The sequence below is a fragment of the Strix uralensis genome, chromosome 18, assembly GCF_047716275.1.
Source record: "Strix uralensis isolate ZFMK-TIS-50842 chromosome 18, bStrUra1, whole genome shotgun sequence".
Lineage (NCBI taxonomy): Eukaryota > Metazoa > Chordata > Aves > Strigiformes > Strigidae > Strix > Strix uralensis.
In genome coordinates this window covers 1,672,746-1,689,039 of record NC_133989.1, presented here as the reverse complement: position 1 = coordinate 1,689,039, position 16,294 = coordinate 1,672,746, and the positions used below count along the sequence as shown (strand labels likewise).

Below are 16,294 nucleotides of genomic sequence, written 5' to 3'. Positions count from 1 at the left end.
GGCAAATCTCACAAGGAAAACTGATTAAGGGGAGCTGTCAAATCATTCTTTAAATGGAATGAGAGACTATTTCTTGTATTTTGATTTTTTTTGAGACTACAAAGGCTGCTTTTCTTCTTTTTCACCCCAAGGAAATTATTTCAGAATGACAGCAGCTTAATTTCCATTATTTAGGAACCAAGGGTACAGTATAACCTTGATAAAATTAAAAATGGTAACACAAATACTGTGATGGATGGATGAAGAAAGATATGAAAGCACACCAACCCCATTGTCAGTCCAAATGCTTACTAGAATCAGCTCAATACTAGACCCAGGGTGGAGGCTGGTTCCCTCAGAGGCACTGCATGTCTCGGGACTACACTCCCCAGATCTCTGGTACCAGAAATCATGGGTTTAGGTGCAGCACAGGATGACCCCACAGTCCTCTGAAAAAAAAATCACAGATGAGTAGTAACGCCAAATACAGAAAGCAGACACGAGCTGGCTCAGTGCTGAGCCCTTCGGACCATCAACTTCACTGACTTCAGGAAATGCCGAACGACGCCAAAAGCAGTGCAGCTGCGTTAACGTATCGTAGCTGAGTGATCAAGTGCCTGGAGATGTGCCAGGCTTTCCAAAGAATAAGTTCTGGTGTCTGTGCCATGGCGGCCCATGGGTGATGGAGCCGATTTCCCAATCAGCTACACAAGTTAAACATTCTCTACCCTTGCTTGTTTCTCCAAGTTTGTACATTCCCTCTGTTCTGTACACGTCTCCATCCATCTCCCTTAGGCCTCCTGAGACATTCCCCAGATACTCCTTACACCTCCACACTTCCCCGAGGCGTTCTTCCCCTTAGCCAACGGCTCAGGTGTGTTGCAATAGCCATTTCTGGAGTCCGCACACCAGTCCAGCAGCCAAACCGAGTCTGCAAACAGTTTAATATTCCTGCTGCTGGCAGTCAGGTGAGGGAACGACCCCCAGCTGCAAACAGGAATTTGGGGAAAGCAAGAAGAACACAGCCTAGTCCCTGACGTATTAAAAATACCAGTCCAAGAGGAAAGAAAGAGAACAGCACAGAAACAGCTTTGTTGATCTTAATGCAATAGTGGTTTTTTGATTCAGATAAAGAATATTCCGCAAGTCTGCAGTATTCATTCTCTGAGGCAAACCAAAAGATTTTTATCTGAAAGTGCAATCTAATCCATAAACACTCCTCCCACCCTTTTTAAATTCATTATCTGGTCACCTAGAATCTGCTGACACAGATTTCACCCAGGACGAACTGCATACCTACCAACCTCTTCTGGGAGAGCCCTTTGCTCTCCAGAGAGCGTGGGTAACTGCCAGGAATCTACGTGCTCAGCACCTACGGAGCACAGCACAAGCAGGTACCTGTTGGTCATCTAGCTGAATGTGGCACGGAAACCCTTTGATTAAGCTTAAATTATGAGAACTTGCAGTTACCAGTGCCGATTACAGTGAGTTTTTCCTTGAAAGCAGGTTGAACTGGTACTCTTCAATCAATACCAAGCTTATTTTGCTTTAGAGCCTACAATTTTTACTTACAAGCAAGTACTTTGCTACACCATTGCCATTACCTTTTCCTCTCCTGACAAGTCACTTTCCTCCTCTGCATCCTCGCTGCTCTTCTCGTTGCGCTCCAACGCATCCAAGAGCCCAATACATTGTCTTCTAGGCGAGACGAGCTCTTGTTCATATTCCATGCAGAGGCTGGATGCTCCATCTCCATTTACTGTCATCACAACATAATACAGATGACAAATTAACATTCCACATTATTATTTGCATTTTTTTTTGACTTAGTAATACCTCAAAATTTTACATAGCAGTCCAAAGATGTGTTGGTTTAATCTTCCACGTCTTGCAAAACTGCATTATGACTTGGGAAGATGACTGATTTGGTTAATCACGCCCAAAATTGCTCAAGCATTTGTTACCACAACCCGGTGGACTTCTCTCAAACTTTTCTTTAAGTGATGGTTATATTTAGCTTCAAAATGGCTTAGGATCAAGGGGAAAAAAAAAACTTTTACTCCAACAATTGTCTAACTACTTCAGCTTTATAGATTTCTAAAACTGTTTAAGAGATTCTGGCTTGAAATAGGATTTGTTTTTAAACAGAACAAGTGGGTTTTTTAAACTACAACTCTCACAGTATCAATACCTGTAAGACACAGTCACCCTCAGGTCCCAAGAATACATATTCTCACTAATCAGGATCCAGGTATATTTGGTTTTAAATATAAGAAGTTAGAGTTGCAGGTAGTGTTAAATTAGTATCAGTTTGCTACTTCTAAAAGGCATTCTCTTCAAAATACATTTCCACTATTTTGTGAAATTATTTCAACACTCAGTTACTAAGAAAAGTCACTATTTTGAGAAGACTAGAAGTATATTATGCTTTAAATTAAAAAGTCAGTACAAGAAACATCAGCCAAAACTACGATTACAGGTGCAGTTTGATGTTACAGCTAACGCAACGCAACTGAAAGTCCGTATCAAAGGAGGGACTGCAGCTCCTTCCCTTTACCTCCAGTCGTACGCTCCAGCCCATCTTTGAGATGGATCTACCAGTCACATGAACAAAAGGTAAATTGGGTCATTTGCTTGCTCTGCAGTTGCACAATAGATGGATTCAAATCAAGGGAAGGAGCAGAAGCATGCAGTTGGAAATCAAGGGAGAAACAAGTGGTGGCCAAAGTAATCCCTTTCAATGACATCCTGCGCTCACACCAGCTTAGATGTGATGTGAAATCACCCTCACACTCAGTCATAACTGGTTTGGAACCACAGTTTGAAACACAACTTCATTGTTCTGTTCCAAAACAAGCAATCTAGAGCGGAACATTCTGAAAGAATATCTGATGTGAGAAATACTTTATTCTTTGGCATTAGCTCACCACAAATTTTAAAACACCATTTTGTTCCAAGGACAATGCCCTCTTTCTGCTTTCTTAGTCAGATTACTGTGCAAGAGTCATTTATACAACAGGAAAGAAGGAGGACATATGAAGGTCAGTGCTAGTCAGAACACAGACTTCCAGTTCTTACTTTTTAAACTATCTATGATATTCCAAAGTGCTCCTTGTTCTGCAGGCCACTTTTTCAGGCCCCATCTGCGCTTCTGCTCTGTAGTTGCACCTGGTTCCTCCATTTTCTAATGCTGAGCTATGTCCCTTCTGATCAGACTTTTACATCGGTCTTTGAGCTCTCCTTGCTTTCTCTCCCATTCCAGTTTCTCATCTCTTGCTCTTCTTTTTTTGATTCAACTTAAAACAAAAAAGTGTATCTGTGAGGACCCAAACCTACCTTTTCTTTTCTTCTTCAAACTGGGAACGTGGTCATCCAAGTTTTTGGCTTTTTTCAGGGAGAGGATCTGCTCCGATGAAGTAGATGGTGCCGAACTGCTTTCACTGAGGGAACCCGCAGAGCCAGAAGGGCATTGTGGCAGGGGTGGGGGCATCTGCAAGCAGTTTCACAAAATGCTACAGTAGGTAAGAAAGCCACTCTTCCACTCCACTCCCTTTGCAACCAAAAATCTCAGCAACCCAAAGACACCTCCTTTTTCCCAAATAACCCTTGACAGCAAGATTGTTATACATTCTTGATTTATGTGCTTTTGAAAAAAGGATCAAATAACTCAGAAGTGATACAGATAGATGAAGGGTAGTAAGCAGGCTTAGCAGTAAGTGACCTGTGTAACAGAAAAAAGGTCATGACCCCACTAAAGAACAACTTGCTTCCTAACTTGCTTCCCTGCAACAAAGCTCCTTTGGGCAAAGCACACTGGGTTGTGGTTCTTATTTACCATGAAACTCCCATTTATGATCAGAAAAGATCATCAAGTCATCCGGTATCATCCATCTGTAACTATTCTGAACAATTTGTATTTGGCTAAAGCATCTTCCAGGAAGTCATCCAAGTCTGTATGTGAAATTTTAAGTGTTTATTTTAATATTAATCTCTATTTTGGGGACAAAAAATTTTCCATTCTGTCTGTCTTCCAGCCCATTTCTTGTTATGACTTTCTTCAGTCAATTAGAAAGTCTTTTTACAATATAAATTTTTAAATCAAAGAATGTTACTGAGAAAAAGAGCTTCTTAATGCTAAGAGAGAAGCCATGTTAGTAGAGATGACCCAGCAATGAACTGTAACAATAACTGATGGATTTGTCTCACTTTATACCAGTCAGCTTAAATTTAAATTTGAGGGTTTGACTGATTCTTCTACACGTATACCCTCTCCCTGGGGGTGAGGTAGAAAGCTTTTCGATGCATCAGTTCCACTATTTGCATACCATCCAACAAAAGCTGTGTTTATTTAGGAGAAGCTGGAAGAGGAAGTTATTTCTGTGATCTAACCCAATGAGTTGCCCAGCATGACAACACATCCTGTCCCAGCTCACTCTTGGAGAAAGATGAGGCATACCTCCTTTCCCATAAAGCTTCCAGTGTTTAGAAGTGACTCCACCACATCTCCCACCTGGCTTAGTATTTTCAGTTTCTAACACCATCAAGAAAATTTGGAGGGTTTGTTTGGTTTGGTTTTTTAAGACACTTACAATTTCTTGAGCAATGCGGAAGAAGAGGGAGACGCTTCTGACTGCATGTCCAAAGTTGTCATAAACATTCACATACGGGCGGACCCATGAAGGCAGCTTGCTTCTTACATCACCAATTGTGAACCTGTGTAGGATTGGAAAAGGAGAGGATTATTTGCCAGGTTGGCCTGCATGAATTAAATGCTAGGTCAGGGTCCAAAAGGACACAGGAGCAGCAGTAAGACAATAAAAGATTGAAACATGCAGGAAATATAATGCGGTGATGTCTTCACTCTGGAGAAAAATGGGCTTTGTTGATACCATGTACCATGCAATCAGCCAATTCCTACCTTTCATCCATAAAATCTTTAATTGTGCAACAGTAACAGTAGTACTGAACTGTGATGTGCTCGCTGTCCTCGAGCCTCAGCATTGAAGGCTATCAATTAAACTCTTGTTGCCTATTATATACATATTATATTAATGGATATATAATATAGATTATATTGTTTCAGCAATATAATCTTTCCTCACTTTCATCCTCCTTCTCTGAAACTCCAGTGCTGGCAACTGCCTTCGCAAATGAGAGATGGAGAAAATGCAAACCCCTAGGCTATTACCACATAATTTCCAGTAGCATTACAAACATGAATTCAACAAATTGGCTTATTTTGCATTAATACCATTAATCTCTTTCTGCAGCTCCAAAACAGTATATTTTGGGAACAGAAGGTAACAATCCAGTTACTTTCTTAAAGTACTGTAATATTTATATAATTGGTTATATAAAATAATTTAGTTACTTATGAACTAAACCTTCTCCAAACAGTAACATCACCACGTTTATATACGAAATACCAATATCCATGTTGAGACATAAGATATTGATGTAGGTTTATGTTCCAGAGCCAAGGTTTCACCTGTGGTCACAGAGGAAGATAGCTCCATAGTCTTGGCGGTGCCTGAGGACCCTGCCAATAGCCTGATTGACCGCCCGGGAAGCTTGCTGGCTGTACCACTCACGCCCAGACAAATACTGCAATAGGTGGGAGGAAAAATTAACATTATTTACCAGGTGAAGTGTATTCTCCATGCTGTACAGCTACTATCTCTTTCAAATAAAAAAAAAATATTATATCCAATCAGATCTACTGACAAATCTCTTAAAAGCCCAGGAAAACAAGATACAGGTTGGCTCAAGTATCACACTGAACTTACAGTGCACAGAAAACTCAAGGAGTAACATCCAATTTGAGGGGCTATTTAGTATACAATGCCCTGACAGCCTTGGTAGTACAACAGACTCACCATATTATTTAAGACCTAACAGCTATCCTGCAGGACAAGAAACTAAATTTATAGTGCCATTCGTTGTCATGCCTGACAATAGAAAAACAAACCCAAACCCAAGAAAAACAAAACAAAAAACCAAAACCAAACACACATATACACACCACACCCCCAAACCACAACAAAAATCCTCAAACCAGCCAGCACAGGCAATTCTTCCTGCCCACCCTCTCCCTGGATGAAATAATTCCCTCGGGAAGATAGCTGGGTAAGATGCAAAAAGATTTTGACTGAAACTTTAAATGATACCATTTTTTGAGCCTGTATTTGATTGAAATTGTGCCACCGGAGGCAAAATTTGAAACACTTAACATTTTTAAAAGAAAAGGGTGATTGTATTCGTGCCAAACTCCTCAGGTTGTTTGACTTTTTGATATTCATGGTCCCATGAGGCTGGGAGGATAACAAAAGCCAAAATCCAGAGAGACAAGAGGGAGAAAGTGGGACACAAACCTGCAAACAGCCAACAGTGAAAAGTTGCCCAGCATTACCTGTGCACCTGCACCACTTCTTCTCATTTCATCCAGGAACTGCATCTTTAAAATGACTCTGGGCTCCATACGAGGAGGAAAGGGAAGCCCAGTAATGATGACTCCTCGTCCGTTTATGTCTGCAAAGTCCAAGCCTTCACTGGCCTGCAAAGACAGTGTTTTCCATTATCAACAGGATTTGAAGTGACATTTCAGAGCAATTCAGCAGTTAATGGCCTTTTTTCCTCCATTAAATTAAATCCCTAGCCAAGTGTAGTTTATGACTATGTTATAAGTAGTTTTGACTAGATTTTTTGCTTTTATTACCAGGACTTTAAACTTACTTTTTTCCTCTAGGAGGCCCTGGACAAAGCATACCTCAGCCAACACCATTAATGCATGTGTTTTATTCCTGGATAAGCAGAACAGTTGTATTCAGAAGACATCTTAAATGTCAGTCAATACCTCTGTTTAAACCTTCCACACCCCGAATGTGATAAGAACACGAAAAACCTTCTCTGACATTAAAAAGGAACAGAGTAATTTCTAAACAATAGTGGAAAGCTACCAGAAATCTGCTCAGAATCATAGTGTCATATTCACCAGCTGTGCTGCTTACATCCACTCAAGTATTTGTCACTCATGCCCCCTGTACATGCTCACATCCCACGCTGTGCTGGCAAATCACTTTGGAAATTGAACAAAATCAGAGCTGAATAGACCAAAAAATAATTTGGGAGGAAAAAAAAAAGTTGGTTTGTTTTTCAGCTCAATCAATTCTTCAATCTCGTTTCCCATACCACACAAGTGGCTGTGATGGAATATAACACCAGGGATGGATGGGCAGGTGGAATGACCAACTCTGCTCAGCTTAAGGCAGCACTAAGAGCAGCAATCACAGCACGCACTATAATCCGTCTGGAGCTAGTAGTCGGGTACTTGTAGCTATGGACATTTTATTTTAGACACAAAGGAAATCCCTCAGGCTAATAAGAGCCTGAGAAAACCAACCTTAGACAAAAAGAAAAAACCTAATAAAAAAAGTCAACAGAAGGAACCTGTCCTTAACCCCCCAAAACTGGAAAGAAAATTCCTGTGAACTTCTAAAGACATCCCAGGTTGAGACACAGCCAGCAAAAGAACTAGAGCGACTGGGACAGAATCTCCTCTTCATTAAAAGGACTGGGTTTTTTAGGTTTCTTTCAGGGAACAGAGAACGCAAAAAGCTTGCTAGAACCTACTGCCAATGTAAAAACTGAGCAACAGCCTGCGGGGGGAAATCTTGAAGCAATGGCTGAGAAGAGCTAGTTTTAGAGCTCTTCTCAACATGTGTCTTTCAGTTTATCTTCTCAAATATTTCCAGTTTTGCAGTCACACTATTAACCCAGTGACTACAACAGACTAAGCAGTCTATCCTTCAGCTGCATGGTGGTCCAGAGCATGATCTCTCCACAGACTCTCAGGGTAATACACTGCTTTTGGAAGGACAGGGATATTCAGCTGAGTCCCACCCAAAAGGAGCTATGTCTTCACTGAACAACCACCGCTTTGGAGACTGGGACTGAAGGTTCAAAAGAAGTTGAATCTTCTCTTGGTAGGCAGTAAGCAGCAGCAGCAAATATGCTCTAAGAGTAATTTATGATCCTGTAAATATTTCCACTGATAATAATAAATCAACTTATCAGCACTGGGAAATGTAAATGAAAGGCCATCAAGTGTGTCCAGAGGACCTGAGGTTAATGTAAATTTTTTAAAGCTAAATAATATTTTTGGTTTTCAGCAGTGTTATTCCAATATGTTTGATCACAAATGTTTCGTTTAGTTCTCCTCCAGAACTGTTGTTCTTATCTAATGGGTTGAGTTTTTGGTGAGCAGCCAACAGGAAATAAGTATGATGCTCATCCCCTTTAAAGAACTCAAAGATGTATCTGTTCAATAAAAACAGGAATGGGCATGTGTAAACTTGACATAATTTTCAAAAGGCCTCAGCACATCCTACTTTTGTTTTTTCCACATATAATCAGTCACAGAACAGAAATGTACTGAAATCCAGAATGATGCTTTTTCCATCGATTACATAGCCTGATCTCAGACGAAATAAGTTCTCAGTTACGTTACCTTCCCCCGACATACTGCCAAAAAAGCAGCTCCATTGGACTTTGGACAGACAACTTTATCATAGTATGCACCCATTACCTAAAAGATAGACTAGTTTAAGCGAGAGCAAGAATAGGATTATCCTTCACATATGCATAAATAGAAACCCGCACTAGCTAAATTTGACTTGCACACTAAGATCTAAAATATGATTAATTTGGCTTAGTATAATTTTCTTTACTTTTACTAATTGCAAATATGAGAAGCAATTTGCTTAGCAAAATCCATATGTTACTGTGAAATCTAGAATACATCTAGCTAAGCATAAAAGATTGCCAGATACTTCTGATGAGAAGGTAAAACATGGTCTGCCCTGTGTTTCTGCTGATGTCTGAGTGAAACAGGCAGACCAGGAAAGCAATTCAAGGATCTTATTTGCTCTAAGAAGCAAACAGAGTGGCTATAAACGATAAAGACAGTACTGCACAATTCCTTTACTCTCAAAGCATGACAAGCTGGCAGGAAATGTCCCGTGGAACATTAAGAGGTGCTGACTACTGAAACGGCAGCTTTCTACCATCTCCATTACTCAGCACACATGGATGTTGGCCGCTGTTACATCGCTGGATGGCAAATGAAGACTGTATCCTGCACAACAGGCCCAAAGAGTAAAGGAATGATGTTTAGAACCACTATACTTCAAAGAAGCTCTCAGAGTTTTAATTTTATGCTAGGATAAAATTTGGGTGTTTCATACCCAAGCACATCTTAGAGAAGGTATTTAAACAGTTTCTGAAAATGTTACTGGTATGTAATGCAAATAATCAACCTCCGCAAAGCTTCCTTTGTTCCTGGGTTCCACAAACATTGGCTTCACTTCTTCTATTCTTTTGGCAAAATCGTGCTCCTGTTAAACAGACAATGAACGTATGAGAAAGGGCTGTGTGAACGTAAGCACATACAGAAGGGCCCACAAGAAAGGAAATGCTCAGGAGTGGTCACCACAGACCTCCCCGACACAGCCCGTTCCTCTCTTGCCAAACAGAGGAAGAGGTGGAAGCAGAACCACGCAATCCGACACCACTCACAGTGATTCCCTGTGGCTGGTGCAACTTGGACCTTATGCAGACAAGAGACCCATTTCTTTTCTTCCTGACTTGCAAGTTCCCAACACCCACCCCCCAGAGACCCATCTGCAGTACGACACCTCTGTCCCAGCATTCACTTCTAAGGAGAAGGAGCATTTAAAACAGAACCAAGTCTCACCAGGGATACTCAAGTCATGAACACAGCAGTTACAGAATTTAGTTGCAACAGTTACAAATTAAAAATAAAGAGAAATGCTCATATTGGATTTTTTTTTCCCCCCAGATCTATAATTTGGAGGGTTAATAAAGAGAAGTCTGCTGAAATTAAATGAATTTGATCAGATGAGATAAGGTATTAAGATTCTTTTCGGCTTGGTATCTACAACACTGCATTTCAGTATATTGTGATCAAAATAAGAGAAGCCTGACCTGGGTTTTTACTTTCCAGATTTCATCATTTATTATTAACAAAGAACATTTAATGAGCATGGTTAGATAGCATAACTACAAGCTATCTGATGCATGTAACCAAACCACCTAATAAAGGCAGAGCAATTAACATACTCTCCAATATTCCAGGCTCTTGTCCATGACAGGATACGACGGGAAGAACACCAACAGCCCGTGTGGTACAACTCGCACGAGGTTACCTGCAATGAGACAGGCAAGTGCACAGCTGAGGGCATTTTCATCCTGGGCTGGAGTACACAGACTGCAGAGGAAAAAGCACAGGTTCCTTCCAAAAATCTTTTCTGCTTTCTTGACAGGAAGGTTCATGTATTAGAAGTCGCTTCATTTTTTAAACTCTAGTCTTGTTGTCAAGGTATAAACTTTAATACAGATGCCCAACCAGCTTTCTGAAGTGTACTGTTAACAGGATAAAAGATTGAGCTACACCAACACTACAGATGAAAGAAATAGAGTATCATTTGCCATATTTTGCCTTGTGACAGTAGGATCTATTTTTAGATCATTTTGTGCACTGCAGTCTAAACATTCAAAGGAATGAATGAGGTACCACAAGATTGCTTTTGAGAGTTTTCTACTCAAATAGGATACACTTTTCTACTCAAATAGTCTAGACTTTACTGAAAAAAATATTAACCTGGTATTTTGTGAAAGCATTTTCTTAATTTCACCTTTTAGGCCAAGCTGAACACCACAGAGCACTCTCCTCCATTTCCTTCAAACACACCTCAGCCAGGCTACACAAATGCTCTTTTACTCTGTCCTCATGTGTTAAAATGTTGTAGCTCTATCATATTTGTAAAACATTACCAAAACAATAAATGCTGACTTAAGGTGGGCTCGACACAGTGTCTTTAGAAGTACCACAAGACATTGCATTGTCTTCTTGTGATCCTTGATTGCTCTGCAAATGACGCTTGGCTGCATCATTTCTGTGCACTGATTTTCTAGCATGCTCCACTTTCTGACTGTTTAGCAACCACGTTTTTGACTCAAACACAAACACCTGACAAAAAAGTGAACTCCTAACTTGGAAATATTAAACCAAGGAATCTTTTTTGTGCACAATTACAGCAGCCAGCTGCCTGAGCAAACAGAAGCATACAAGACCAGACAGCATTTAGATATGCAATGCAATCCTTTACCTTCCTCTGTCTTACTGGGTCTTCTCTGGTATTTCTCCTTCTAGTAGATCTCTAAAAAGCTTGTGCAACCACCCATTTCTGAAATCTGCACACTTCACTTACCAATTGTTTTCCCCAGAGAAGATAAATAATCCTCTGAAAACCTATAAAGAGAAATCAAGTAACACCATTGTATTTCTTTTTCTGTGTTTTTCATACATATTGACTTTGTCCGATCTAAAATAGCATATCCATACTCCCAATTGCTTTCCTTCCCAGGGCAAGCACCCATTCCAAGGACACAAAATTAGTAATACCTTGACCACACATTACTATTACTATTAAATATTCTTATTAGCACCGAAGATGATCTAAGCTTCAATATTATCAAAATGTAACAAGTGGAAAGGGGCAGCCATAGGACTTTCATGATTAATATTAATAATTTAAAGGTGAAAAGTTCTGCCAGAGAAGTCTGCAGATGCTGCCAAGACTGACTAATGTTACAACTATTTAAAATAATTAGTGATTAATTAGGTGTGGTGAGGCTGCGGGGGCAAAAAGTGTGAATTTGGTTACTATGGTTATTATTTAGTAGTGGCATAAGCCAAGTAAATCACTCTTGCTTTCACTGAAAGAGTACTGCTCTACAATGAGCAGTATTTATGATTCTTCCAGCCCTGACTGAAAAGTCACCTGTTCTCTCATGCCTTTATGTTTCTTTCTTTTTAGTGCCCTGTAGTTTTGCATACTGTTTTCCCAGGAAACTTACCTATACAGGGGAAAAAAAAAAAAGAATGTACTTATTTATATAATACCCACAAATACCCAAATCACCATACAGATGTTGTCAAAACACAGCAAACACTGTGAATTCCCTTTAAAAAAAAAAAGAGGTGTTCTGGGCCTTAGGGGGGGATCCCCAACCTTCCCACTTCAGAAGACAGTATCTTCAACAATACACTGAAACAGCACACTAAGCTTCTGAAAATGAAAAATACAGTCTGAGGGTTTTCCAGACTCCTCTGTAAAAATCAATTATAATTGCCAAGTTCCTTTCCAGTTCTGTGAACATCTGGCATTTTTCCCTTAAGTAAAAGCTTTTAAGATCTATTTTTTTATTTTTTCTGTATTGCTAAAAGAGTAAGTCAGGCCTGCAGCAGGCTAAATTACAGAATTCTCAGCCAGAGGTTTGTTTGTGTTGAAACTGAAATAGACTTAAGGATGTGCCAACACAAAAACATGTGTACTACAGGAAGAAAGTTAAATGGAAGAACACGTGTCTCATACCTAAGGAACTGATCCTCATTTCAACACCACCACAGAAGGATTCCATCCCTAAACACAGTACTAGCACCAACGTGATGCCACTCTTTAGTAACTGCAGAGAACTGGCAAGCACAGAACCTTCTGCCATGCACACCAAAGCATGAAACTGCCTTTTAAAATTATATGCAGAGATGCCAGTGAGACTATCACACTGCACAACAGAAGTCACTATACAACAAAACCAAGTTTTGACCTTCCTTGCTATCTGTTTTGACCCCTTCCAGCCCTCCAGTTCTAAATTTTTAACAGTAGTGGTTAAAGAGTGTTGTTATTCAGCACAGTGTTTATCCAAGAACAGAACTACAAAGACCACTTATTCCTCTAGCACTCTCCTGTAAACAGAACCCAAAATGGCAGAACCCAAGACTTCAAAGCAGGATCCCACCTGGTAGTTCATTACCTTCTTTCATAGGTAGAAGTAAGCACAGCTCCATCAGGCCCCTTCGGAATGATCCCAACCCAGAGCTGGTGTTTATCAATAACATGAGGATTCTCCAAGCAAACAGGAAAAGGGCTGAAGAAACACAAAAGCAAGATCCCAGTCATACTCGTTATACAATTCCCTACTGGTTACCACTCCAGAACACTCGAAAATCCCGAGATAAAACCTAAAACCACAAGAGCAGATTGTGCATTTTCAGTAACGTTACTGTTCACACATCCAGGCACTTACATCTGCATTTCCATTGTAAATGATGAGAGGGGGGAGAGGGTCCCACTTGTGAGGATAATTGTCCTGACTCCCTGTCGAACAAGCTCATGCATGCTGTGCCCAGGGCTGAAACACCAATAGCTTAAGGTCTTTCCTATATCAAACAAAAAGAAAACACCAAGAAAAATTAGAGTATGACTAGCATATAGCACACTGCATCTGAACTTCTGAGAGTAAACCGGCCAGCATCTGGAGGTAAAATTCCAGATGTATGGTACATTCTGCTTTGGTCCTTCCCAGATTTAATTACTATGGCCGTTCAAAATAGAGTTTAAAATGTCATTGCTCCCTCGCACCTTAAGTAAATTATATTTTTAATCAAAAGATGGTTCTAGAAAAGACAGAGCATCAGATCTTTTTGTCAGCAAGTAACAGGCAGATTGAGCAGATAAAACTACTCAGTCCTCCATCCACTGATTCACTTCCTGCTTTAAGGACAACTGGAAGGGGAAGCATGGCAGAAGAACTGCACAATACTGGGATGAAGGACAAACAACTAAAAAATCTCCATCCCTGCTCTTGCTTGAAAAGAGAACAACCCCTTCTCCATTGGGAATCTCCAATGGCTATAAATCTCTCAGCTAAACTTTTCGTTTTCCCACAGACAACTACCAAACCTTTCAACTTCTGTTCAGATCTTTCATGGATGTGGATATACAATGGGCATGACACAAAGTCTGGCATACTATAAATTATCAACAGAAAGGATATAAAGAAAAATTAGTAAATCACATTAGTTATTTCCTTCATTACTCAGCTTATAGTTGTACCAGTACTGGTCTTGCCGAAAACTTCACATCAGCTTTTCAGACAGTCAAAGGAACAAGAGAATGAAATAATCAAAGTCAAGAACAAGAGCATCCAAATAAAGCATTAGCTTTTGATTCTGTTTTGCATGATTAGTTTCATTAAAAAAACCCTAAAATCTAGCATCCATGTCTTTTAAACGGGCACACTTCATTCAAAGACTGTACTTCCAAAAAGGAGCTAAACCGTTTCAGGAAATCCCCAGTAATATGTGCCCAGTGAGTCACTTACTGCTTAGAATTACAAGAGAACATTTATTTTAAGCTTAAATTTTTCCATCTCATTTGGGCAAATCCATCCAGACAACGTCCAGATTCTAGGAGAATCCCATTCCAAAATTTAGCAAATTCTGTATTTCTGTAATTCACACTTAGAATTGGTGCAAACTACAGTTAGGATCTGTATATGGACAGGCCAGCAAGTACCTACAGCCAAGAGCAAAGTCACTTACAGAAGTGCCAAAGGAGTCTAAGAAATTCCGCTAGAAGCAAACTGTGCTGACATGGGATGGCCGAGGAGGGAAGAAGCCCAACCACTCATATTTTCCTCGCTCAGTTTGACAGACCCTCTCTGTAACCCTGCAGGATGGCTGCCAGGCACCTGCTGCCCAGCTCCTGGAGGGGCTGGAGTTGTAGTACGTTTTTAGCCTGGTGTTCTGCAATTATGTCTTCAGGCTGAGCGATATGAAACCCATTTTAAATGTCCCATTCATCAGCAGGAACTGTTGGATCTTACACAGATGTCTGCCACAGCTTTTTCCATTCCTGGGACAAGGACAGCTAATCCATGAAGAAATGGTTTGCTAGTAGTTTACAACACGGTGATTTACAGCGAAGCAAGAAGCATTTTATCTTAACATAAAACTGCAACAGTTCAATATTGCATTCACAAATGGCATCTGTGCACAGAACACAGCTAGGGCAGTGATCTCATCAGCTATCCCAAGCTATGCTACTTCTCACTAATTACAGTTTATAGAGAATTATGCTTGACTGAATAATTTCTACAAAATCCTTTGAAAACAGCTATTCTTAAAAGGTTTGCATTATTTCTATACAATCTGCTATACCACTCCAGGAAACTGGAGACTTGATCAGTCTTGTCTGGCCTCTGCTAGGTTTGCACATAGTGCAGGTCTCAACAAACTGCCAGTCTTGTTGCACAGGTACTTGCAAAGACTGTTTTTATCAGTGTGTGTCTACTAAATCACAGAAATCTGCAGCTGCTTTGTACTGTTTCTGTATATCAATCTTCCAAATTATGCAATAAATCTAAGTGTTCCTATTAGTCTTTTCCTGCACACATATTTAACAAAATCTACTTAGAGTTATTCCTGTAACTTCAAACTCCAATTGAGCAATATCTCAGGAAAACAAACAGCATGCTTCTGTTCATAAACAGAAAAGAACTTACTTTGTGGAAACACTTAAGGGGACATTATCTGCAAAACCACAAAATTCATGGAAACTCATTCTTTGTTACGTTTTTCCTTAAGAAAAGGATTTCTGTGAAACATACACTCTCAAGAGCATGTAACTGAGTAATTAAGGAGACAGTTATGAGGCAAAGCATTTACAAAGGTCCTTGGAGAGTATTCTATTAAGAAGGCTTGGGTAAAGGGATCTGCATTTGTCTTCTCTAATCAGAAAATATTTTGGTTTCCACCTAATTGTATGTATTAAAAAAAATCACTTAAAATATCAGAAAGAATGAATGTTCAAGTCCAACAAAGCCTTAGGATAAGCCTTTGATTCAGAAGGCAAGTTCCTTTTCTTCTAAATATGCTATTTTGAAGCTCGGTTATACTGAGGTAATTCCAGATACCAAGCTCTGCAGAGCATACGTAAGGAACAAAACAGGTGGGAGGAGAAAGACAAGGAGAGGGAGAAGTCTCAGCTGAGCAAGGAGGACTGAAGAGCATAGCTGAGGCTGAAACTATCAATAAGTGACAACATGCCCTGGAGAACTTAGGAGGTTGCTCAAAAAAAAAGTCAGAGAAGGTAACAGTGCCCTGAGGCTGTTACCTGGCATGGCATTTTCTGGCTAAGAATTCAGTCTCAAGTGTTATTTCTCTGGCACATCACATGAGCCTTCACTACAGAGCTTTAGAATGAGCCAACCCATAACAAGTCCTCCACCATCTATGAGTAATTTCAACAGAGATTAAGAACTTTCATGGAATTTACTATTACAATACTTTGGCACACATTTTCACTATCATATCTATACATGAATCTCCTTCTTGTAAAAGATAATCACAGCCTTAGCAACACTAATTCTGTGTTTAACACAACACAGTTAT

At 40.0% G+C, this 16,294-nt stretch overlaps 1 protein-coding gene across 6 annotated transcripts in view; it reads right to left on the bottom strand.

Moving 5' to 3' along the window:
* RTEL1 (regulator of telomere elongation helicase 1) overlaps positions 1-16,294 on the bottom strand; it is a 50,569-nt gene that overhangs the window by 17,333 nt on the left and 16,942 nt on the right. For all 6 annotated transcript variants that reach the window (XR_012631430.1, XM_074888286.1, XM_074888289.1 and 3 more), the window contains 11 exons: positions 13,147-13,279; positions 12,874-12,987; positions 11,268-11,308; positions 10,117-10,202; positions 9,294-9,371; positions 8,486-8,563; positions 6,389-6,532; positions 5,468-5,583; positions 4,569-4,692; positions 3,316-3,469; positions 1,584-1,738 (listed from right to left, as the gene is read on the bottom strand). Coding sequence is in view for 5 of the 6 variants with exons in the window: in XM_074888286.1 (XP_074744387.1) it covers positions 1,584-1,738; positions 3,316-3,469; positions 4,569-4,692; positions 5,468-5,583; positions 6,389-6,532; positions 8,486-8,563; positions 9,294-9,371; positions 10,117-10,202; positions 11,268-11,308; positions 12,874-12,987; positions 13,147-13,279 (1,223 nt within the window). In the remaining variant the exon portion in view is untranslated. The remainder of the gene's footprint in view (positions 1-1,583; positions 1,739-3,315; positions 3,470-4,568; positions 4,693-5,467; positions 5,584-6,388; positions 6,533-8,485; positions 8,564-9,293; positions 9,372-10,116; positions 10,203-11,267; positions 11,309-12,873; positions 12,988-13,146; positions 13,280-16,294) is intronic.